Here is a 26,712-nt window from a genome sequence, read left to right on the forward strand (position 1 = left end):
CACGCACGCACGCACGCACACACACACACACACACACACACACACACACACACACACACACACACACACACACACACACACACACACACACACACACACACACACACACACACACACACACACACACACAGAATGACATCCATCATTTTGTTAGCTCACTGTTCATTTGATATCCCTTAAAGGACCAAGTTTAGCCCACTTACTACAACTCATGGAACAGTATATTGACATTACTGCAGTCCATTTTCCAAAGCGTACCTTGATTTTTTTGATTTTCTAGGAAGCCATTGGATTTCATTAATTTCAGTACAGCATGAAAATCAACAGAGACTTGAAATTAGATTGAGATAGGTAATCCAACACACTGAACTTTATTGTGCCTTTATTTTTGTCAAATATATATTATTGCGTTTTAAATGCATTTTAAAGTGTGCATTGATTTGAAAAGTGTAAACAAAAATAGTCCCTTATGAGAAAACAATAATTTACCAACCAAATTCTAATTTCCATGAGTTTGTATTGATTTCATTATTGAGGTAATTTCAGTAATGTTTCAATGACTATGGAGAAGATTTAGACAAAATCTAAATCTAAAGGTGAAGCCATTAGTGGTTCTAGGTTTATGTACAGTATTAATATGGCAGAAACTGTAAATAGACAATAAAATACACTGGACCCGCATGATATATACTTTATGCACAAATTGCCAAAAATGGATTGATACATGCATGGCTACACTCATGGCTACTGAGTGTAGCTACTCTCTGGGGAGGAATCAGGGGTCTTATGTACGTTTTAGTCCATTTTATGCCTTTGTCTACTATATGTTAGTGACCAGTTAAACAACAACAATACAACTGGTGAAACTTTCTTCACAGACATAAATCCACCCAGTTGCCACAAATTAAATGCCACACAAAAAAACTACCTCTGTAAGACCAATCGTACGTCCCACACCTCTCTCAGAGGCTGCAGCATGCCTACACATAACCTTCCAATTATAGTCCACCATTATGTATTAGCACCTGTAACCAGCATGCACTGCTGACAGCAGTTTTACCCATTGACAGTATCCCCTTGCATGATGGCATCCAATACTGACACATAAGTTCACCTCATACCGACAGGGTCAAATATTTGTTGCCATGTGGACTATAAAAGCTTTAGCAGACCTGGTCTTTGAGATGTTGTGCTCCTGACAAGTACTGACTGAGATGTGCAGCGTGGTCCCATAGTGGACCTCCAATTTAAAATATAAGGTGTGGCCTCTGAAACTGAACATAATTATCTCCACCAGGCTGAATAGGCCAGGGGGAGATTATGTTTAGCCAAATTTATTTCCACACAAGTATTGTAGAATTTGACATTTTCTTTGGAATTTGAGCTATTTCTATGAAAAAAAGTGCCATATCATGGCAGATCATAAAATCCAATCAACTCCAACTTGGAATTGCTGTGTGCGTTAAGGGCCCTCTATAGAGCACACCTAAAGCACTTTCACTTCTGCCACAAATGTGAAAAGCTGTATTCTGTAGAGAAGCCTCCTTGGGTCCTATTAGCTGCAACCCACATCTTCCACAGCCCTAGCTGAGATGTGCACTCGGAGGAGTGCGACTTTGGAGTTTTCACAAGTCAAGGCTCTCATGTCACCCGTAAATGGCATTAGGATGGAAAGACTGCCCCTCAGTGGCAGAAATTCAGGCATGATACAGTCAGGCACTGGGCCATATTATGTCCAATTGAACTCAGAATCTCTTCATTGTCGGTGTGTACAGTAGGACATAAAAGGACTTGATTGGCTAAGGTGCCACATGAAGCATAGGACAATGACAGGACAAAGACACTTAGAATACAAACAATAACAATGTATAGACAGGGCAAATACACCTTCTCAGCCTGTATATTATCTTGCTATAGTGTAGGCCTATACAATACTCTTATTACAGATTAAATAAAATAATACAGATTAACCATATTAGGTCATAGCTTTCCACTTCTGCATCATGTGTTCCCCTGGGGAATGATGTTGTTAATAGGCTAATAATAGGCTAATAATGTGGCTTGATATGAAACTCTCACACTTGATCACATAGCAAACAGTACAAAATCTATTTCCTGAGCAGCACTTGTTTCATTTTCACATGTTGTAAGGCACACACACACACGCACGCACGCACGCACGCACACGCACACACACACACACACACACACACACACACACACACACACACACACACACACACACACACACACACACACACACACAGGGGCACAACTTCACTTTGTCTTGAGGAGCTGAGCATTACTTTCCCATTGCTGCTTCTGTAGTGTTTGTTTTTCTTCTTACTTCTTGAACATGTGGAGCCAACAAGACCTAATGCTTTTCCTGTTTGGTGGTAAGTGCTTTAGCTTCTTACTAATTGGTCTTTATTTCATTTTAAACCAAAATGATCTGGTCATCATCAGTGATCAGGCTGTCAAGAGAGTCAATAGATTCAAATCCTTGGGACCACCATTTCTTGTCTTAAATGGGGTGTCATTTTAAGCCATAATGTCCAGAAAGCCCATCATCAATTGGGGGGCACTGATGGCCTAGTGGTTAAGGCACATACCACATATAGTCCATGGGCCAAGACCCCACATTTAACAAACCGGTACCGGTATGTTCTTGACAAGGATCATAGTGTATTATAATTCTCATAGTAGTAAAACATTATAATAATTGTATAGTTTATTATACTGACAATATAATGCATTATAGAGTGATTATAAGTCATTAGAAGTGGTCAATGGGTCGATGCTTTAATCTCAGTGTTCGTTGCGCCTCCCTTACTTCAGTGTGTTTGTGATCCAATTTGACCGGTCTGTTTTAACTTCTTTTACAGTATATGAACACAAAAAACATACATCTTCAATGTATTAACATGTCACATGATGTATTTGTAAAATAATATTGTAAAAACAAATTCAAAACTAAGACAATACTTTTTCATTTATTTCAGTTTTTTTGCTAAAATGAAAAAAATAAAAACTAGGTCTCCGCCAGGTCAGAGTGGGCCAGCAATGTTCGGAATTCGCCAATCAGGCTGGAATCTGAAAAATCGGACGAATCGGACGAATCTTTCTTGATCACTTGACTAAAGAGATAATATGTATTGATTCGCGTGATGCTTGGACAACATTTGTAGGAGTAATATATATATATTTTTTAAGATAGTAAAAATCGGCCTCCTGGTGGTGCTATAATAGGACAATATTAAAAAGGTGGAATTTGTTCTTCAACGTAGTGCGAATGTGCGTGCAAAGTTTCAGCGCAATCGGACGCTGCGTTCATAATTTGCAGTATAAAAGGCAGAAAAATGCAGGGCAAAGGTTTTTCCTAGCCTCTATAGAGTGCACATACAAAGTTTTGCACACGCACACGCACACACACACACACAACCGTTTTCAGGTGGCAGCCATATTGGATTGGCTGCTATGGTGACCCGAAGCTTGCCAGCTCGGGCGCCCTGGTTTAATCATTCAAGTATAAGCTACATCATTCCATACTATTTGGTCGTATTCTGGTTCTTCATGTCGTAAAATCGTGGTGTTTTGAGAACATTTAAGGGTGTGTTATTTAAATGACGCTTGGTTTCAGTCGTGGCATTTATCAAAGCTCCAACCAAATATACACTAGGATTGGCTGTGTAAGACTCTATTAAGACTTAATATTAAGTCCATGTATGGGATGCAGTGAGTCGCAGGTTTGATTCCCGAGCCTGACGACCTTTGATGCGTGTCACCCCCAGTCTCTCTCCCTCTTTCCTGTCACTCTCCACTATACCAGGCGTGTATCGTCATTGGGGCCAACGAGGCCATGGCCCGGTCTGTAAACCCAGCTTGTCCCTGTGTAGGGGCAAGATCCGCCAGGGGAAAAAAACTAAAAATCAACATTAGCAGCCCCTCACCCTATTCTGTTGTAGCCGACCACAGAAAGTCGCCTTTGTTTTCAAATGGGGCTCATTTGCATTCGGACGAATTGTTAATGAGTGCCCATTAAAAAAACAGTTTAGCCGTCAAACCGGTTTCCTGCCAGGTACACAGTGTAAAGAGGGCCCCGAAATAGCTTCACATTTCATTATTGTTGTGAGTAGCAAAAATGAAACCTCGGCCGTCCTTCTCTCCATTGTGCAGAGACGGCCACCTCTCTCCATTCAGAAATGGAATAGAAGAAGAACCGTCGTCCTGAAACACCCCCGCCGGTCTAAACCGGCGGCCTCAGTCCGCGAAAAAAAAAAAATGGGGCAGTGTGTTTTGGGACAAGCGTTCCGTTTTCCACCCGGAATGGCTCCGTAATTCTCAATAGACTTATCAGCCGTTGTTGCACGAACCCCCCCCCCCCGGTTCTGGCCCGGTCAACGTTAGAATCCACCAAAATCCACTGCACTATACTATCGAAAAAAGGCAAAAATATGTGCATTTTACAGAGCTGCAGTGTTTGAAAGTTCTTTATCACAGTGTGGTATGGAAACTCATCAGCCGATGAAACTAAGTAGCTTATAAGTAGTACGGTAGTATCAAATATAATTGGTAAAGATTTGCCCATCTGTGATATTTACAGAGCTGAGCTGAATGGTCATGCTGGGCCCAGGCCCAGGGAGGCAGCCCAAAGGTCAGGACGGCCTGCTAGAAAATTGGGCCAACTAAGACCCATTTAGAGCAGACTGGAAACAAAAATCAGCCCACATACAGGTGTCATTGTTTTATAAAAATACTAAAGAAGAGAAAACACATAAATCGGCTCATAAGTCAGCCTGCCAAATAAATACAAGCTAAAGGGCCTTGGCAAGATGGTTTGTTTTTCAAACCATACGCTGCACAGGCTTATGAAACAGCGGCTCACATTTTGTTTCAAATATTTTTATTGTGAAGCACAGGTTATAGTTGTACATTTAGCTTCCTTTTTTTTTAAACAAAAACAAACAGACATAAACACAAAACAGACAGGTAACAAAAAAAAAAAAAACACAAACTTAAGCAAAAACAGTGGCTCATATTTTGCTATGCTTTTTCCCAACTATAGGAGGAACTGCAGACAAAAAGAGAGAAGTATGACTGCTGTGCATTTTATCAATCTTACTATCAGGGCCGGACAGGAAACGAAAAAATAGTAGATCTACAAGCTCTCAACACGTCGCACTGCAACGCGTTGTGAACTTGTAGATCTTCTATTTTCAAATAGCCGGTTTAAAGCGCTCATGTGGCCTAGTCGCTTCTTTTGGGCTTGTTTAGACCTGGTTGCTTATATCTCTCACAAAATCTGGCAACACTTACATGTAACATGTAGGCTAGCATGTGGCCTAGCTGTCCTATTACTGAGCAAAAAACGCAATTAAAGTCACTAACCTGAATCCACAAACTAGACAAAAAACAATCGTTGTCTACAAAACTTGAGTTTCGCCCCCTTATTTATTTATGTGTGTGTTTATAAGGAACGGCTGGGTCCATTTGGTTTTGTATATCTGTTAAAGAGGGACCAAGAGGGAAACTTTTTTCTCACTACTGCCCAAAGGTCGCCAAGGGTACTTCTTGCTAACGTACAGAAAATGCACGTTGGGTAGAGTGCAGTCCGCAGCCGGACGGATAGAAAATTCGAGGGACAAAACCCCTCCAGTCCCTATGTCAGCCCACGGTTCTTACGGACTGTATGTATTTCACTTTATGCTCGTCCCATGATGAGGCATTGTCTGCTCCTCTAACACAGAGGCTACCGTTTTATGTTCTCATGCTGCTATATCTGCAGCCCCATGCTGGTCGTCAGCACCATCGGTGAACTTGATCATTCTAATTGCAGCTGATGTGTTGCTGTCATAGAGTTAAAAATAAGGTTTCTGTGGGCAGGAAACCACCCCTTTGGGTCATATATAGTTGAAAAACACTAGCCTGATTATCAGCCTGAAGCTGCGTGGAGCTTCAGTCTGAAATTGGCTCCGGTGTCGGCGATTACAAGGGGGAGGGGATTTAGAATTTCCCTACACCAATCACAAGAGATCCACGGACACAAGACATCATCGCACAGCTTGCTTTAGCAGATATTCGCTGATTGGCTTGTCGTTAGACCCACCCCCATCTCCGACTCCCATTGGACGGTACTTTTGTACCGAATAAATCAGGTTCACATTTCAACATCAGACCAAGAAGGGCAGTCCACTCAGAGAGTGGGCGGGGTCTATGGTCTGGAACCAGGCTAGAAAAACACTGAATGACGAGAATTGCTGTTACAATAAAACAACGTATTTGCATACACACAGTATGCACATTACAGCCTTCACTATGTATAAGTTAAGCATTTCCTGTTATGCCATCCTCATATAGCATGTAGATCTAGCCTATAACAGATACGTATTCTCAGATCATTAATAGACAACCCTTGTTTTCTATACTTTAGCTAACTAGCCAAAGATTGCATTAGATTAGAAATGATTACATGCAGACACATTTTTGCATGTAATCATGTTCATACTTCACCCATAATAGTTTTTTGTATACTGCTTTTGCATAATACTGTTGCATAATACTGCTTTTGTGTGACACTGCAGTATGATCAAGTAGGGCATTGATTTACAAAACGTTAAACGAATATGGAGATGAGAGGTTTCTGCTCAACAGCAATGATATATATAAATAATAAAGTAGTGAAAGCATACTGTATCAATCAAGTGATCAGACAGTCTATCAAATAAAAACTAAGGGGCCTTGTCCACCAAGATGTTTTTTCCTGAAGTGTTTTGAATTATTTACAATGGGAGCATGAGCTATGTGTTTTTGGAAACACCAACAGCGGGGCGTGGTGCAGCTGAGCATTTATTTTGCGCTGGCGTTTTTATCTGCTATTCTGCTTGAGGGGCCGTGTCCACTGACGCATTTTTCTTGGCTAAAAAACAGAAAATAAATGCTCAGTGCCACGTCACGCTTCCAAAAACGCGGCACGCCTATTGTAAACAATTCATGAAAACATAATTATACTGCGTTCAGGAAAAAACATGGACATGGACACGGCCGCTGCCTGAAGCGTGAGCTGAAATATTTTCAACTCGGGCGCTTGGAAGTTTTTAGGTGAGCGTTGGGCCGTTGGCGTTTTCAGCTGGGGGGAAAAACCTCAATAGACACGGCCCATAAAATGATAATCTATCTGTTGCCCAATCAGCACAGGCTTATGAAACTATCTTATATTTTGACATTACTTGCTTTTATTCACTTTAAGGGAGGGAACTGATGACAAAAAAAGATAAAAAAGAAAGAAGTATGACTACGCTATAGATGCTCTCGATTTTATCATCAACTTTGTTTCATCAACATCAATTGTTCTTTGTACAGCAGCGGTGCTACACAGCACCTCAACCACTGCAAACAATCACCGAAGAAACAATCTTTGTGTTTGAATGGACAAAAAAGTGGCAAAATAATAATCCAAAGTAAATACAAGAAATCTAATTCAGTGTTACTAAGGCCACATAGCAAGAGTGTGGTGGGGAGCCCTGAGGCAGTCTCAGGGCGGATTCAGACTGGGTCCGATTGATTTGAATCGTTCCCGAGTACGGTTGGCCTCTCCCAGCTGGCCAGTATTCACATTGGCCAAGATTCTTGCGCACCGAGACCATTTAATTTAACAGTAATGGTAAATATGTGCCTCATGGGGGCTCTGTTGACTATGGGGCATTGGGAGCTAGAGAATGTCATTCACAGAAGAAGAGTCACTTGTCAGAGTTAAGAGTGAATAATAAAGTTTGACTGTGTTCCTGACGTTGTCTTGAGTTATAATAACAACAGATCAACAATACACAACCAAAGCAGTGTGTGCACTGGTCTTTGAAACCACGGAATGTAACGTCGTCTCTGTTAATATGATATTGGCGTCACGGACGCATCCTTGGTATTTTAGCAGTGACGTCACGGACTAATCCTTAGTATATTTATCCTTATATACACGTTCGCTACACATGTGTTTTTTGTTTATGTTTTTTCACGGCTCGCGCTACTCAAACACTAGCGGGATTATTATTTCTTGTCAACATTCAAGTAGAGCTATGAGAAGGTATAACCCAGCTAAAATAATGTGTCATTATAAAAATAGATAAATGATATATGATTAGCAGTCCACTTCCTCCTGTTGGTACGGATGGATTCACATTGCATCGTTCCGTACCCAAATACGCATGATCCGGATCCGAGACTAGCTCCGGAGGCAGTCTCGGGTACGGTACGGTGATCCGTTTCGGGGAACGATACGCAACGTTCACACTATCACAACATCAGCCAAGTGGTCCAGGGTGCGCACCCGGGACCATAGTGTGAATCCGCCCTCAGACCCAGGAGGCCAGGAGACTCATGGAATCTGACCCTGGATATTTATAACACTTGGATTCTAAGGATCGGTCTGAAAATAATCAGGGACCCCTCTCATCCAATGCACTTTTTGTCTGCACATCTCCTGAGATAGTTCAGGCGATATATTATAACTCTATGAGTTCAGGCCATTAACTTAACTGTGTCCCTTTGGTGTTGTGTATTTGTATTGTATTGTTTTGTTTCCTTTGAGCACACACCAACAAAAAACAATGTTTTTAAATGTCATTTATAAATAATTGAGATATTAATAAATTATTATTGAATTCTTGAATATTCTGTGGCAAATTGCACTACTGGTTTAATTTTTATTCTCTGCCATCAGTGATGTCAGTAAAGCAGACCTAGACATGTTGGAGATAAAATAGTAGTGTTGGGGATAACACCATCTGGATTTCTTTTTTTTACTTTTTGTGAAATATGTTTTTGATGAAAGAAAGACCCATATTCTGATTTCCTGTCTGTCCCTACAGCTGCTGTGTTGTTTACATGCAGCAGAAGTGCAGCAGAAGTGATTCGTGTGGCCGGATACCAAGGGAGTGAAGTTCAAATTCCCTGCCCCAGCCAAACGGGCTATGGGTCTAATTACCAGTACTACTTGTGTAAAGGAGGCTGTGGCAATGCTGATGATGTTCTTATTACGACCCGAATTGACTGGCCTACTGAGACTGAAGTAATTAAGGCGGGCAGATACTCTATTACTAAAAACAGAGTAGTCACCATCACTGGCCTTCAGCGGAGCGATGCAGGGCAATACTGGTGTGGAGTGAGCAAGAACGGGAAAGACCTCTATACTGAAGTACAGCTGGAAGTGGTCCCAGGTAAATATGTTGTCAGAGTTGTTTGACAGATTGATAGTATTTTACCATTGTCATTGGCTACAATATAGAAATATATTGATTTAATTGGGTTTTAATCCACGCCTCATGGCCATAAAATATAAAACATTTGTACAATTATGTCAGCTTTAGAAGCTTCAGCTGTGCATTATAATTCTACTTGTGTATTTCTCTCTCTTTCTGTGCTGTGACCAAGTGACCACAGTCCAGGGTTATGTGGAAACACCTATATCCATCAGATGTCCCTACACAGCCAAGCACCAGCTCAGCTTGAAGTATTTCTGCAGAGGAAATCAGCCCTCTACCTGTAGGCAGAATGCACTGGTGACTTCTGACCGCAACAGAGAGGGCCGACTCACTCTGAATGATGACAGAGCAGCAGGAGAGTTCACAGTGAACATGATCAGTTTGAGCCATGAGGACAATGGGAGGTACCTCTGTGGTTCCCACAGCAAAACAAACTTGGATCACTTCTCTGCTATTCAGCTGGAGGTCAAAGGTGAGAGGGCAGTCATAGCCTGAGTCATATGACAGTGCTTCATTAGCAATGATTACACGTGAGAGGGTGCGGACTATACACAAATCCACAGACGTGCTGCCTGTAGGCAGCCATAGCTGCGGTGTCGGCGCTCCGCGACACCGCAGCAATGGTCGCCTACAGGCAGCTACAGGCAGCGCATCTGTGGCTTCGTCTATAGCCGACACCAACTCCACCCTCCTCTCATTCCTACCCAGCATCAGGGTCCAGAGCTCTGCAGTGTTGCTCCGCTGTCAAACTACAGAGTGTCCACGTAGTTGGGCCCCTTCCCCTCCTAGCTGTGCCTTCGGTTGGCTCCCAGAGTATCAGTGGGCTTGCAGTGGGTGCCTGACAAAGTGCCCCGTCAGGCTATTCCCTCTCTCTCTGACCTTGTCCGTGACCCATAGGAGGGTCCACGTTTCTGATGTGGTCCTCCAATGTGACATCAAGTGCCATTCGTAGCATTCCTGTGTAGATGCCATCCAGGGCTTTTTCCTGCTGTACTGTCAGCGTTCAGTTCTCGGCCCTCGTACAGCAGTAATCATTCTATTGTAGACACGAACAGTCGTCTCTTGTTTTGTTTTTTTGTCTCCCGTCTCAGATTTCCACACTCTCCTCATCCCATACAACGCATTCCAGGCAAGTGCCTGAACCTTCAGATCCTGCACCATATTTGGTGCAACATCGATGGTTCTGTCCTCCATGTTGAATGCCATTACTGTTTTTTTGGCACTGAGCTTGACGCTGATCTTCTTGCCCTCCATTTCTACTATCAGTATAGGCCTATTTCCCTTCCTTTATCTGCTGTGTCTGAGACTAGGGCAATATCATCTGCATAGTCAGTCTGTGATTGTGATGGGATGGGATGTACTCGCCGACTCTTCCTCGAAACCAATGTGAAACCCAATATCTCCTCCCTGCCTCTGATTGTGAGTCTTAGGGCATGGTCCATCGCCACAATAAACAGGATGGGGGTCAGTGTATCATCGTGTAGGATGCAGGCGAGTATCTCAAACTCACGGCATCATGGGTCAGAACGTTGGCTTGAATCCAACTATAGCTTGCCGCCAACGCCTGCACCATCTTCTCAGGAACACCATAGCCCCAGATAATGTCGATGTTTACACACAATAAGGAAAAGTTGAAACATGCAAAGAGACATGTCTGAAGCTTTAAATTGTTTTGAGTATAATTGATTACTGTATACACTATCGATGATATCCATTATACATACTGCTCGTGTTATAATACCTGTTATAACATGGAAAGGAAGTCAGCACCGTAGTTCATAATAATAATAAAAACACTTCTGTTTTATAGAATGGTGCTGTGTAAAGACGGTGGAGCTGAATGGAACAGAGGGACATCCGATAGATATACAGTGTGTATAGTCTTAATGCCAAGTTCTTCTGTAAGGGCGAACACCGCCACAGCTGTGAGGATATTGTGACGAGCGAAAAGACACATCGTGACCTCAGGTTGTCACTGCAAGATAACAACTCTGATTCCAACCAATTCCTGGTCACCATCACAGCGCTGAGAGCACAGGATGCTGGGACATACTGGTGTGGTTCAGATAAGGCATGGAGCGCTGGCAGCTATACCAACATCCACTTGTCAGGTATAAGTCTGAAGAGATATAGATATAGATGATCAGTCCTATATTGTGCTGATCAGAGCAATGGTCACTGAGTTATGGCCATCTGAAGTCTTAGACACTGCAGTAGCAGTATGTGTGCAATTTAGGTTTTCTGGTGTGACTATTCTCATGCCAGACCCCTGAGCGGTGTTTGTGCCAAGTCTGGCGTGAATCAGAGCAACGGTGTGCCTTGCAAGTCAGGATGCTACATTTGCGACGCCTACCGTCAACCATCGGTCCACCATCCACCTACCCTCAAGGCAATTTGTATGTGGGATGTAGGTTGTATGTAAATTAATCTATGTACATTATAACTGAATGGGTTCAGTCATAGGGAGTTAAGAGCTAATTTATGTTTTATATATTTTATGACTGTGTGTTTGCCCAAAACAACAGGTTTTCAAATTAAAGACTCAATATGTATGTTCTCCATCAGTCTTACCAAAGACTACTACTGTGGAACTCCTATGAAGTCTCTGTGACACCTGTAACAGGTACAGAATGTGTATAAACTGTAATAGTCATTATTATCAGTGTGAGTCACCTGTCAGGTATGAGTCTGAAAAGCTTTTCCACCCAGAGGGAATATTATAGATTTTCAGGCCATGTGATCAGTCCTATATTGCGCTGATCAGAACAGTTACGGCCATTTGAAGTCTTAGACACTGCTGCAGCACCCCATATGTGTGCAATTTAGGTTTTCTGGTGTGACTTTTATCACGCCAGAACAGTGTTTGTGCCAGGTTTGGTATCAGAGCAACGTGTGGCCCCTGGGGGCCAGTGACAGCAGTAAGCTGGGTTGTACAACATGTGGCCCTCAGGGGCCCCTGACACAGTAAGTTGTGTTGTACAATGTGGCCCTTGGTGTGACACCCCCCCCCCCCCCCAGGCAATTTGTATTCAAATTCAGTGGGTTCAGTGATTAGGAGTTAAAAGCGAATTTATATTTTGTCATATGACTGTGTACTCACTAAAAACGTGACACAATGTGTATGTTCTCCAACAGTCTCCTTACCACAGACTACTGCTGTGTACACAACAGGTACAGTATGTCTATATACTAGTCATTATTGTCTCTGCCAGGCCAACAGGCATGGCGAGAGAGTATGTTTTGCCCCCTGTCCGTCCGTCCGTCCGTCCGTCCGTCCGTCCGTCTGCGAGCAGCTAATCTCCGCCACTGTTGGCCCGTTCGCTGTGAAACTGCGCACACACACTCCCTGGATGCCACAGCAGAACCTCTGCCCCACATTTTTCATAGCACCACCATGAGGCAGACCTTTGCAAAACACATTTTTTTATATTACTCCTACAGATTTTCACCAAAAAAAACACACAAATCGGTATATTATACGGTATCTCATAGCCATGTGATCAACACAGATTTGTCCGATTTTCCATATTCCATCCTGATTGGCTAAGATTGGCTTCCAAAGTTTGCAGGATTGGTTCATTTTGAACGAAATGCCTCAAATCATGAACACAGCATGCAATTTCCGTGAAATTTTCCACGTAGATTCCCACTTGGCCCAGGAAGAAATGGCACTTGAAAACTTTCAAATCAGCCTCATGATGGCGCTATAACAGGCCGATCCACGTTTTTAGCTTTAACTGCACCGATCTGTGTGAAACTTTGCACGCACACTCCTTGGAGGCCAGGGAAAAATCTTTGCCCTGCATTTTTCACAAATGCCTTTTAGAGCGCCACCAGGAGGCTGAGTTTTGTAAAACACATTTTTTGCTCTTACTCCTCCAGATTCTGTCCAAAAATCACGCAAATCGGTACACAGTATCTCTACAGTCATGTGATCAAGATGGATGTGTCCGATATTTCATATGCCTTCCTACTTGGCTAACATTGGCTTCCAAAGTTTGCAGGATAGGTCCGTTTTGTACAAAATTCTTCAAATCATGAACGCAGTGTGCGATTTCCGTTCAATTTTGCACACAAATTCCCACTAGGCCGAGGAAGAAATGCCACCCTTTTCACATTGGCCTGTTATAGCACCACCAGCAGGTCTAATTTAGCAAACCACATTTTTGGAACAAAATGATTCAAATCATGAATGCAGTGTCCGATTGCCGTGCAAGGCCTAAGAAGAAATGGCACCCTTTTCACATTGGCCTATTATAGCGCCACCAGGAGGCCATAATAACCTACCTGACCTGGCGGAGACTTGTGCTCCGAGGAGCACTGTTTCTAGATATTACTGTGTTTACCTATAGACAACCACAATAGCAATTACCTCTGCCAATTGTGTTGGGTGGAGGTTATGTGTTTACGCCATACAAACAGATTAGCATGAAATCTTGTTGAAATGTTTGTCATGGGGAAACATTTGCAAGTGAACTCAGCTCAGCCTCTGAGCCATTTTCAATATTTTAAATGATATTTAATTATGACTACACTATATATGCTAAATTAATACTGTATTATACAACTTAGTCATTCAAACCACAATGAAATGAATTTATTAAACATTTAACATTTTATTACATTTTTACCAGCTTTCCCAAAAGCGGACGTGGCATGTGCATGGAACCACACTTTATGGAAAAGTTGCTTCCATGGTGGAGATCTGTGCTGCACTGAGCATATATATTTTCTAGTTGCACTTATTTTATATTAAAAGTTTGTCTCTCAGTTATACCCTCTGTTTATGTTAGTTCAAATTGTTGTCAGTGACATAGAAAGTGAACCATCTACTGTATTATCTATTTCCAGATGGTCTGCTCATTAAGTATGTGGTATTTCATTGTTCATTGTAGTCATTGTTCCTGCTGCTGTTGCTGTTCTGGGTGCACTTGCCCTGGCCATTATTTGCAAAAAGAAATATAACAGGGATGAGGGTATGTTTTTTTTTACACACACACACACACACACACACACACACACACACACACACACACACACACACACACACACACACACACACACACACACACACACACACACACACACACACACACACACACACACACACACACACACACAGTGGTCTAACACTCTGTTTTTCCAGGTGCTCCAGTGTACCCTGACACACCCAGGAGAACTGAGGTATGATGTAGTGATTGGTGTGGCGTATACAGTGTTATCAAAATACTGTCATCACTAGGAATGTAGCATTTATTACGGGGCCAGGCTCTGCAGAGCAAGGCTCCGTTTTGTTATTGCCATTATTACGGGGCCAGAGCTCAGGCACTGAGCTGGGCTCCGTTTTGATGTTGGCATTATTTTTCTTCTTCCTCTGCCACTTTTCACAGTTCTGGCTGAACCGTGCTGTCGCTTTTTACGAAACTCGGCCATATAGTAGATGGTCATGAAAATTCAAGAAATAATTCTCACAATCTTTCGTCAAAAGGTGGCGCTATAGCACTCAATTGAAAATGCCAACTTTGAACAGGTACAACTCATGCCCTGTTTGACCTACAGCCATGAAACTTAGTTACACATATGCGTCTCCTCATGCTGAACAACTTTCACCCTCTGACTTTTGACCTCTGACCTTTAGATCTCCCACCATTTTGAATTATATGAAAAACAGTCATTGGCTCTTAAAAGCTTCATTCTTTCACTTATGGAAAATCCGCCACTAACGTTTTGTCGACAGAGGTCCAAAGTTCATGTGTACAGAGTTTCGTGCAGATTACTCAAAAATTCCAGGAGGAGCTAGATTTTAACTATTGCAGTTTTATGAAAATTATTCATCTGCGCATACATGCAGACTCACATTTCTTTGAAACTTTGCAGTAATATAGAGGGTCATTCCAAATATCACTGAAACCAATCGTACTCCAATTGGCCAAAGGGGGTCGCTATAGCAATTTTTTGAAAATGCAAACTTTAAACAAGCATAAGTCATGCCTCGTTTGGACAAAAGTCGTGAAACTTGCTTACACTTGTGCCTTGACTCATGAGGAACACATCTATCACTTTGACCAGTAAGCTCCGCCCTTAGATTGTCCGCAATTTTGAGCAGTTTGAAAAACAATTAAACCCAGGATTTTTCAGCTATTTGCGTGAAACTGTATCATCTGTGTGAGCTCCTTTTTCACCAGTTCAGGTCTGTCGGTCCAATGGCTTCTCTCTACAGCATCTGCCTGACAACTGCAAGATCGGCGGTTCAAGGCTCACTTCATGCAGACTTAATTTAAAGTGCATTGCAAACAACATGACTGTATCAATGAATACATGTGCAAGTGTTAAAGATAACATGAAATGCTTATTTGAGAGTATGTTTTTTCAATGTATGACATACTTCATTGTGAAAATAGCCGATCTACAATCTCAAAACCTTTCAGATAGCAACGTTTTGTGAGCTTGTAGATCGGCTACTTTCACTAGTTTCTGTTCCGAGGACACGTACAATTTCTCTATCGCTAGATGGTTAGGGAACCAGTGATCTAGAGTAGTAAGCAAAACAGAGGCTTGGTCCATCATGGATGGAAAGCCTTATATATATATATCAACAGACACTACCAGGGTTATCATATCTCTAGCTCAATGAGAAGAAAGGCAGCCTAGGAGTCCAGAGGTCACTGGTTCGATCCCTGTCCCCAACGATGTGTTGAGGTGATCGTGATTTGGCATTTGTAGGCTTACGCATAGTATTTCTTGAGGTTAGGGGTAGGCATAGTTTTACTGAGGTTAGAGTTAGTGAGGGTTTAAAATGCTCATTTGTTAATTGCATTCTTTCTCTCAAGTTCAGACTTCTATGTTTCTATGGCTTATTGTGCATATTACTTATCATTGCTTCTTTCTTTTTTCTTTCTGCATTCACTGGCCACGTATTATTCCTGCTTGCAGCTATATTTAACATTTTTAATACAGGTACAGAACAGAGACTTTTAACATACATACATGGCGCCGATTCCTGTTTTTACCTATAACTGCATTAATCTGCAATGTAACCAATCTTTGTATGCGCAGTCCCTAGAGGACAAAGAAAAACCTTTGCCCTGCATTTTTCACATCTGCCTTTTATAGCGCCACCAGGAGGCCGACTTATGTAAAACATGATCCATCCCTATAGTCATGTGATCAAGACTGATCTGTTTGATGTTTCATATTCCATCCTGATTGGCTAATATTGACATCTAAAGTTTGCAGGAGTGGCCCGTTTTGAACAAAATGCCGCAAATCATGAACGCAGCGTCCAATTGCGGTGAAACTTTGCACGCACATTCACGCTGCGTTGAGGAACAAATGCCAACCTTTTACCATTGGCCTATCATAGCGCCACCAGGAGGCCAAACTTTGCAAAACCTTTTTTTTCATATTACTCTTACAAATTTTGTCCAAACATCATGCAAATCTGTACACATTATCTCTATAGTCAAGTGTCCAGACGGTTCTGTCCGATTTTTCATATTTTATCCTGTTTGGCGACTTCTGAACATTGCTGGCCGACAATAACCTACCTACCTGACCTGGCGGAGACCTGTGCTCCGAGAAGCACTTTTTCTATTTCCTAATATTTTCATCTGGTTTAAATGTACTGTACCAGATGCAAGTCAGTAGGCCTAACATCTTTTCAGTGATATAGTACATGCTGGTGGTTGTGGGTGATAACTGGGGTGGGTGAGACGACCTGTGCATCGTAGTGTGTGAATGTGTCCACGTCTATACTTATTTTCATTTTCATATTTTCTTGCAGCCCAAGGACTTGTACGTAAATCAAATTATGATGTGCACACCCAGGAGAACTGAGGTATGATGTAGTGATTGGTGTGGCTTATACAGTGTTATCAAAATACTGTCATCATCATGTAGCATTTAATTGAAATTTAAATACTACAGGTACAGAACAGAGACTTTTAACATACATATATAATGTTCTTTAACACAGCATATGATTCACGGTCTACAACTTCTAAACATGCAACTTCAACAGACTCAGGTCAGAACAATGTAACTTTCTCAATAATTGTGCATGAATGCAGGTATTAGTTTAGTTTAGTTTATATCAGTCCATTTGTGGTAACATAGTTCAAATTTGATAGATAATACAAAAAAACGAATTTATAAAGAAAAAACGTCATAGTTTTTTCTTTAGTTACATTAGCATAGTTCCCCATATGTTTATCTGGTTTAAATATACAAGATGCAGGTCAGTGTAGGCCTAACATCTTTTCAGTGATATAGTACATGCTGGTGGTAGAGACGACCTGTGCATTTCTAGTTGCTTCCACGTCTATGCTTATTTTCATTTTCATATTTTCTTGCAGCCCAAGGAGGACTTGTACTCAAATCAAGATATGACGTGCACTAACACCTTTCAAGGTGAAGATGATATCTACGAAAACACACAAGTGGCATCTGAATGCTAAAAACCCAAACAGATATGATGAGTTGTGCAAAAAAAGTGGATTTAAGCTTATTCTGGTGGCACCATAGACCGTAAAAAAAACGAGTACATCGTCACGCCCCTGTTTTCTACAGACCGTAAATGAAGCCTATTTTTCAGCGATTTCAAATTCCCCATCTTTCTATATCCGGTCTGAAAAATAGACTCGGAAATTAATGCTATTAGTTGGGAACAGAGCGGGGGGTGGGAATTAATGCTATTGGTTGTGTAGCTTGTCAATCAAAATCATCACAAGGTAGCCACGCCCATCCACTTGAATAGAGCCTAATTGCTTCTGACACCAGCAGGGGTAGCCCTGCTAGTGTCCCTTGGGTGGCATATGTTACCTGGACCGATTTTTGATTATTTTAAATTGTAGCTTTGTAGTATTTCTGTTATTTTTCATCTCTTTTTTGTAATCTTTATTTCTCCTAATTTCCTTGTGTGAGAGTGTCTTTGACACAGAGCCCTATGCACAAAAGTATAATGTCAAGGCAGTTTAGAAGCGCCTTTGCCAAATTCAGATGTGGAGTTGCTCCTTTAGCTATAGACGGATTTCCGCGCGACGTCATCACAGAGCAGAATGCGCAATCTGCGCATGCCCGGGTGAAAGGCGCGTTCGAAAATACAGCCCTGAGCGGCAGTGAGCGCACTGGCCAATACAAACTAATAGGCGAGTGTGCTCCGGTGCGTAATTTCCAAACGCACCCATAGGCTTCCCCCTCCTCTGCGCGGTCATATTCCTCTCATGTTTACTAACAGGAAACCCGTCTATAGAAATCGGCTATCAGCTGATAGACGTTACTGTACTTTATGCAATGATGGTTCTATTGAATCGGAAGCCCAAAGACTTTTAAAGACTTTTGATTATATAAATAAACTGTGTGTAATTTTATAGGTAACAAATGCCTGCCACCTCATTCTTAAGAGACGATGTCATGAGTTCCGGTGTATAATTTGTTTTTTATTTAGTTTTTGTATTTAGTTTTATTAAAATACAAACCCTAATAGCACTTATTACATGAAAAAAATCATGTATTCACATGTATAACAATATATGTGATCATGCATTGTATTTATAAATATATTTTATTTATAAAATATATTTATTTATATATTTATTTATATATATAAAAACCTGTTTTTCTGTATTCTTTTTTTTTCTTCTCCTGTTTTTAACTTTTTTGAGACTGAAATGATTTTTCTTTAATTGTCATGTATGTACTTTATGTTTAAAGTGTAGGCAGAATAAGCTATATCCAGCCTATACGTTTTTTTGGTCACAACTATCATATTTATTATTGTTTTGTTTTATGCGAATGGAGCATATTGTTTGCATAGTGAACTGATGACCATAAATACAAACTTGCAAAGTGAAGTAGTACTATAATGTATGTTTTATTTGTTTTTGATAAGTGTCTCACAACTCCTTGTGAGTGGTCCTCAACTCTTTTACTCTGGTATGTGTATTTTGTATTTCAATATGTGTGTTGCTGTTACGGAGTGACACTTTAATAGATATATCTATCTATCTACATTTCTGTGGATTTTACATTCAACTGGTGAAGACATGATTATGTACAATAAAGGTAATGTTGTAACATTGGAGGTTTGACCTGCACCCACAGTATCTGTTCTGAACTGTAATTCAAACTTTTGTTAAAGTGTTTTTGTGGGAAAAGTTAAGTGTTCAGTGCTTGTTCATTAAGAGGGGTCTGTCAATCACCTTCTAGTTAAGGGCAAATAATATAGTAATGATAATAATATATATTTTTAAATAAGTGGACATGTATAAAAAGTTTTCTTTTAATCGTTTCAGGGTCCAGCAGTAATGTTGGAACACATTAAAACTGCCTCTACTTAAAACAAGAGTCTAAAAGCTCCTGTGTTGTCTTGCATTTGAATGCATAAGTGGAAGTAAACACTTCCAGCGCTTCCTGATAATATTGAAGATAATTGCCTTTAATGCAAGGGCAGCAGAATTGTAAAAATGAACAGAATAGCACAAACATATGTGTTTCTGTACACAGCCATCGTCAGCTTTCTATACAGAGAGACATGAGTTTCTTCTACCCTCTGTTTTCTGAACTATTGTGTTTCCTGATTTGTTGAAATATTGTGTTTTGCACTTCGAGGCCACTGGACACTAGGTTGGTGGTTTATGTTGAAGGTTAGTCCATAGGCCTACTGTAGGCTACAGGTTTTTCAAATCTGTAATAGTCATTCATCCCTAGGGAAAGAATATAAAAACAATGTATGAGAATGATTTCACTATTTCGCAATATTCAGTTTATTTAGAGAAGACATGGGCTATGGAGCAATAAAGTGAATATTTGTGCAGAGAGGAGGCACTCTGCGAAAACTGGGTTTGTCCAACATCTATGACACTGTAAATAAGAAAAAGAGAATTACATTAAAATTGTTACGTTATTAATATGTTAAGGTGGTGCTAGTAGGTCACTAGCAGTGACTCATGATGTCTGAATCGTATGACAGTGAGCTGTTACTTTGAACTATTACTATTTGATATTTCCATGTTAAGATGCAATGGAATGACATCCATCATTTTTGTTAGCTCACTGTTCATTTGATATCCCTTAAAGGACCATGTTTAGACCACTTACTACAACTCATGGCACAGTATATTGATATTTCTGCAGTCCATTTTCCAAAGCGTACCTTATCAAAAAATCAAACAAATACCCGTATTTGTTTGATTTTCTAGGAAGACATTGGATTTAATTAATTTCAGTACAGTATGAAAATCAACAGACTTGAACTTAGATTGAGATAGGTAATCCAACACACTGAACACTGAAACTTGCGTTTTAAATGCATTTATAAAGTGTGCATTGATTTGAAAAGTGTAAACAAAAATAGTCCCTTATGAAAAAATAATAATTTACCAACCAAATTCTAATTTCCATGAGTTTTTATTGATTTAATTATTGAGGTAATTTCAGTAACGTTTTAATTTTTGAGCTATTTCTATGAAAAAAGTGCCATATCATGGCAGATCATAAAATCTAATCAACCCCAACTTGGAATTGCTGTGTGCACTTTCACTTCTGCCATAAATGTGAAAAGCTGTATTCTGTAGAGAAGCCTCCTTGGGTCCTATTAGCTGCAACCCACATCTTCCACAGCCCTAGCTGAGATGTGCACTCCGAGGAGTGCCACTTTGGAGTTTTCACAAGTCAAGGCTCTCATGTCACCCGTAAATGACATTAGGATGGAAAGACTGCCCCTCAGTGGCAGAAATTCAGGCATGATACAGTCAGGCACTGGGCCATATTACTGTATGTCCAATTGAACTCAGAATCTCTTTGTCAGTGTGTACAGTAGGACATAAAAGGAGTTGATTGGCTAAGGTGCCACATATGAAACATAGGAAAATGACAGGACAAAGACACTTAGAATACAAACAATAACAATGTATAGACAGGGCAAATACACCTTCTCAGCCTGTACTGTATATTGTCCTGCTATAGTGTATACAATACTCTTATTACAGATTAAATCAAATAATAAAGATTAACCATATTAGGTCATAGCTTTCCACTTCTGCATCTGAAGTAATAGAGTGATAATAGGCTAATACTGTGGCTTGATATGAAACTCTCACACTTGATCACATGGCAAACAATACAAAATCTATTTCCTGAGCAGCACTTGTTTCGGTTTCACACGCACACGCACACGCACGCGCACACACACACACACACACACACACACACACACACACACACACACACACACACACACACACACACACACACACACAACTTCACTTTGTCTTGGGGAACTGAGCATTACTTTCCCATTGCTGCTTCTGTAGTGTTTGTGTTTCTTACTTCTTGAACATGTGGAGCCAACAAGACCTAATGCTTTTCCTGTTTGGTGGTAAGTGCTTTAGCTTCTTACTAATGGGTCTTTATTTCATTTTAAACCAAAATGATCTGGTCATCATCAGTGATCAGGCTGTCAAGAGAGTCAATAGCTTCAAATCCCTGGGACCACCATTTCTTGTCTTAAATGGGGTGTCATTGTAAGCCATAATGTCCAGAAAGCCCATCATCAATTGGGGGGCACTGATGGCCTAGTGGTTATGGCACATACCACATATAGTCCATGGGCCAAGACCCCACATTTAGCAAACCGGTACCACCAGGGTGGGCAAATTCTAGTTGTGATTTTTTTTATTCCTACATAGCACATGCTGACTAGTAGCTTGATAGTGTTTTCACCTCTTAAAGTAATGGACTGCTGTCATCCAAAAACAGGAAAGCGCCTTCCCTGGAAATCATATTTATTTCATTATATCCTCTCCCTGGGGTGTGGCTGCACTACTGGCCCATAGACACTTAATAATAAGTAATAAGCTCCTATGTCATGTTTTAAGTAATTTGTCTAATACACAGTGGTATTTAAGCCACCATTGGTCGATCTTCAGGTTTAAATCATTGCAATGTATTTTCCAATTAAGGATTTCACAAATGCATTTCATATGCATTTCATATTATGCATTATAAATATACTTATAATGCATAATAATAATAACAACTCATAATTACTAATAATGCTTTATAACAACAATCATGACATAAAACATTTTTACAAAGGCTTCTTAGGTCAAGTACTATAATACTTCATAATTACTGGACATGTTCTTGACAAGGATCATAGTGTATTATAATTCACATAGTAGTCAAATATTATAATAATTTCATAGTTTATGATACTGACAGTTATAATGCATTATAGAGTGATTATAAGTCATTAGAAGTGTAAAGAGAAAGATTTGCCCTGCATCTGTGATATTTACAGAGCTGGTCATATGAATGGTCATGTTGGGCCCAGGGACAGGGAGGGAGCCCATGGTCAGGACGGCCCTCTAGAAAATTGGGCCAACTAAGACCCATTTAGTGCGGACTGGAAACAAAAATCAGCCCACATACAGGTGTAATTGTTAAATAAAAATACTAAAGAAGTGAAAACACATAAATCAGCTGATCAGTCAGCCTGCCAAATAAATACAAGCTAAAGGGCCCTGGCATGATGGTTTGTTTTTCAAACCATAGGCTGCACAGGCTTATGAAACAGGCTCATATTGTGATACTACTTGCTTTTTCCCCACAGGAACTGCAGACAAAAAAAGAGAACCAAGAAAAAGTGCCTAGAAAATGAATCCCACATCTGGGAACTACTTTTACAATGATGCATTTTTGCATAGACACCTGTAGCAGACTGACTTGACTGATGAGTTTGATTATTTATTTCAGTACTCAAACATAGAAACTATAAAGAAAACATCTCAAATGGCACAATACATTTTCCTATAAAACCCATCACAAAACTAACTTACATAAACCATCTTACTAGAAAAATACATGAAAAAGGTACCAACCATAGCAAAACCCTCAGATAATAATAGCCAACGATAAGATCACTCCGATAACAATAAGACCATGAAAACAGTGCAACAAAACCATTAAACAGAGACATATACCTTGTTCCCCTTTCAGCTAATTTTGCTGTCATAAGGTTGCTGTGGGCAGGAAACCACCCCTTTGGGTCATACATAGTAGTTGAAAAACACTGAATGACGAGAATTGCTGTTACAATAAAACAACTTATTTGCATACACACAGTATGCACATTACAGCCTTCACTATGTATTTTCCATAGCATTTCCTGCTATGCCATCCTCATATACAGTAGCATGTAGATCTAGCCTATAACAGATACGTATTCTCAGATCATTATAGACAACCCTTGTTTTCTATACTTTAGCTAACTTCATACTTCACCCATTCATAATACATTTTTGTATACTTCTTTTGCATAATACTGTTGTATAATACTGCTTTTGTGTGACACTGCAGAAATGATCAAGTAGGGCATTGATTTACAAAAAGTTAAAATATGGAGATAAGAGGTTTCTGCTCAACAGCAATGATATATACTGTACAGTATGAATAATAAAGTAGTGAAAGCATACTGTATCAATCAAGTGATCAGACAGTCTATCAAATAAAAACTAAGGGGCCTTGTCCACCAAGATGTTTTTTCCTGTGAGTGTTTTGAATTATTTACAATGGGAGCGCGAGCGCCATGTTTTTGGAAACACCAACAGCGGGGCGTGGTGCTGAGCATTTATTTTGCACCACCGTTTTTATCTGCTTGAGGGGCCGTGTCCACTGATGCATTTTTCTTGGCTAAAAAACATAAAATAAATGCTCGGTGCCACGTCACGCTGCTGGTGTTTCCAAAAACGCGGCACGCCTATCTCTACTACTCAAACAGAGAGCGTCTCCTTTCAAACCCCAATGGTTCTAATCAGCCCCCCGCCCACAGGAGTGGCCCAATTCTCTCACAACTTGCTACAAAAATCCCTCAGGAAAAACTATATAATCTCCTACCTTTCATTTTCAACCTTCACATGTGTCTCCTTCTCTAATAATCAAAAAGTGCTATATATTTCATCTCGCAATTTACTTCCGGATGGTTCGTTTTGCACTTTTTTTGCCACATCGGTCACGGGAAAGAAATAAGCGCTGCCGTGGTCTATGGAAACGAGCCCAAAAGTGCACCCAAATAAGCCCAAAATCGCGTATACAAACAGTCAGACCTGGCAACGCAGCCTACGCCAATCATGCGTGAGAGATCTACAAGCTATGGGGCAGAGACGCCACCGTATCTTAGCAACAACTACAGCGCTCACTCTCATTGGTCGTGTCACGCTAAGAGCAGTCTCCAGACAATGGCATCGCAGACAGCTTGCTGTTACTGCTGTAGCCATCACAGTTAGTCCCAGCGACGACGGACAGGGCGCTGTGATAGCTGCCATGTCGCTAACGCTAACGTGGTTGTCATGCCTGCAGCGGCTGTGCAATCACTTTGTCAACAATGCACGTTCGTGTGGTGAATGTCAATATTGCTGCTCAGTTAGTCCATTGTAGATGGTGTATGTTTGTGTGTGTCTTCTGGAGAACTATGTAGCTCCACAGCAACTACAGTAACTAACGTAATGGCAGGACCGCCCCGTGCAACGCATGTTACGCTGCATTATGGTCATGTAGTAATTTCAGATAATTTCGCTCCGATTACAGCAGTGCTTATCAACCCTTTCACGCCCCCCCCCCCCCCCCCCCCCCCCAAATAAACGTACTTGATCTGGGGACCCCCCCATTCTGTTTTACTCCGTTCCACAAGTACATATTGTGAAAATAGCCGATCTACAAGCTCAAAACGCCTCACGTTGAGAGGCTTTGTAAGCTTGTAGATCGGCTATTTTCTACATGACTGCCTCTTTCTTACATTCTTTGACAATGTGGCCCATGTTTTCATAGTATAGTTTGTTGACTACTTTTGTTGCAGAAATGCTCATCTCCTTTACTTTCCTTTTTTTATTGTCTCCGCCAGGCCGAAAGGCATGGCGCAAGACTATGTTTCACCCCCTGTCCGTCCGTCTGTGATAGCTAATCTCTCACATCGTTGACTTGATCGCAGCAAAATAACAGCCCGATGAGTCAGTGAGAGCTGGATAAACGAGGTAAAATGTGTCAAAAGGAGTCTGTACGGCTGTCGATAAATGAACACATGACGTCGGTGGGAGAGGAGATATTGTGTCTTTTGGACAAACAGCAGCGTCGTGCTGATGTTTGTTGTGTGAAGCAGCTTAATGTCAGAGTGTTTGTGTTGGAGCGCCTCAGTGCGGCTGCAGAGTTCATGTGCAACCTCTTCCAGAGAGAGACAGAGACACTAGAAACTCTGCTGGGGGAAAAAAACACTGCTGGGCATTGACTTTCATATGGACATTGATCTACACACTGCAGGTATATCTGCTACACACACAACATCAAACTACACACTGCAGGTATGATGCAGCGTTTGCATTACAGCCAGCATGCCAGCGTAGTTCCCATATGGTTTCAAGGTGGGCTAAACCATATGGACCCCATGTCAGCAATGTCAGCGACATCCACTTCAGTCCCAACTGCGATGCCCATGCAGGCTATAAGTAGCTTCTACCTGGCCCTTAGGTGGGCCCCAACTACCCATGTTTATGTGGGACCAAGGCGGGTCCTACCTGGGTTTGCCCATGCAGGCTTTAACTGGGTTCTACCTGGGCCCTAGGTGTACCCTAACCAACCACAGTGCAGTGCCCATCGCTCCAATTGTTGTGACGTCAGGGCTCTCAATACTGCACATTGGTGGAGGAGGAGGGGCCGCAGGGCGACCGCACACATCGCTGAACCAATGGTAGCCCACGGATGTTTCCTCTGGGGATTTACAATCTGCCCCTCTATGCCACATATCATCCGCACTACAGGGTCTTCACTCACCCAGCCACGGCCCCACTGACCCTCATGACGCTACGCCACTTATATGAGTTGCCAAGTGGCCGCGGGCGCTACGTGGGCGTGGCCACGGGCTAGACGCGAGCCCCCGCGTAGCGGGGGCGAGCTTCTAGTTGTAAACAATTCAAAACATAATTAAACTGTGTTCAGGAAAAAACATCTTGATAGACACGGCTGCTGCTTGAAGCTTGAGCTGAAATATTTTCTACTTGGGCATTTGGACGTTTCTAGGCGAGCGTTGGCGTTTTCAGCCGAGGGGAAAGCCTCAATGGACACGGCCCCTAAAAGACCTCAGCATGAAAATCTATCTGTTGCCCGATCTGTTGCAAACCACAGTATTGTACAGCACAGGCTTATGAGACTATCTTGTATTTTGACGCTACTTGCTTTTGTTCACTCTTATGTGGGAGGGAACTGATGACAAAAAAAAAGATTTAAAAAAAGAAAGAAGTATGACTTATAGATGCTCTCGGATTTTATCATCAACTTTGTTTCATCAACATCAATTGTTATCCAGTAGATCATACAGTATCTCACACATAACAAAAATGGTGCTAAACAGCACTAAAAGGGTTCTTTGGCTCAGACATGTCTTAAAGGTGATATATAGCACCATATATAG

The 26,712-nt window shown here is 41.3% G+C and overlaps 1 protein-coding gene and 1 long non-coding RNA gene across 5 annotated transcripts in view; both read left to right on the plus strand.

Annotated features, from left to right (window-relative positions):
* The first annotated feature begins 2,275 nt into the window (after positions 1 to 2,275).
* LOC311061082 (polymeric immunoglobulin receptor-like) overlaps positions 2,276 to 26,712 on the plus strand; it is a 41,549-nt gene continuing 17,112 nt past the window's right edge. For 2 of the 4 annotated variants that reach the window (XM_084079589.1, XM_084079592.1), the window contains exon 1: positions 21,573 to 21,630. In XM_084079589.1, coding sequence (XP_083935715.1) covers positions 21,591 to 21,630 — 40 coding nt within the window. In that variant the 5' untranslated portion in view covers positions 21,573 to 21,590. Of the gene's footprint in view, positions 2,394 to 8,861; positions 9,210 to 21,572; positions 21,631 to 26,712 lie in introns of those variants that run through there. The other 2 variants (XM_084079590.1, XM_084079591.1) reach the window with 2 other exon arrangements.
* LOC311062613 lies at positions 17,241 to 17,728 on the plus strand. The gene is made up of 2 exons (XR_014602518.1): positions 17,241 to 17,280; positions 17,609 to 17,728. It is a non-coding gene; the product is annotated as an uncharacterized lncRNA (long non-coding RNA).

This window comes from Gymnoscopelus microlampas (genome assembly GCF_963454915.1).
Source record: "Gymnoscopelus microlampas genome assembly, chromosome: 2".
Classification (NCBI taxonomy): Eukaryota; Metazoa; Chordata; class Actinopteri; order Myctophiformes; family Myctophidae; genus Gymnoscopelus; species Gymnoscopelus microlampas.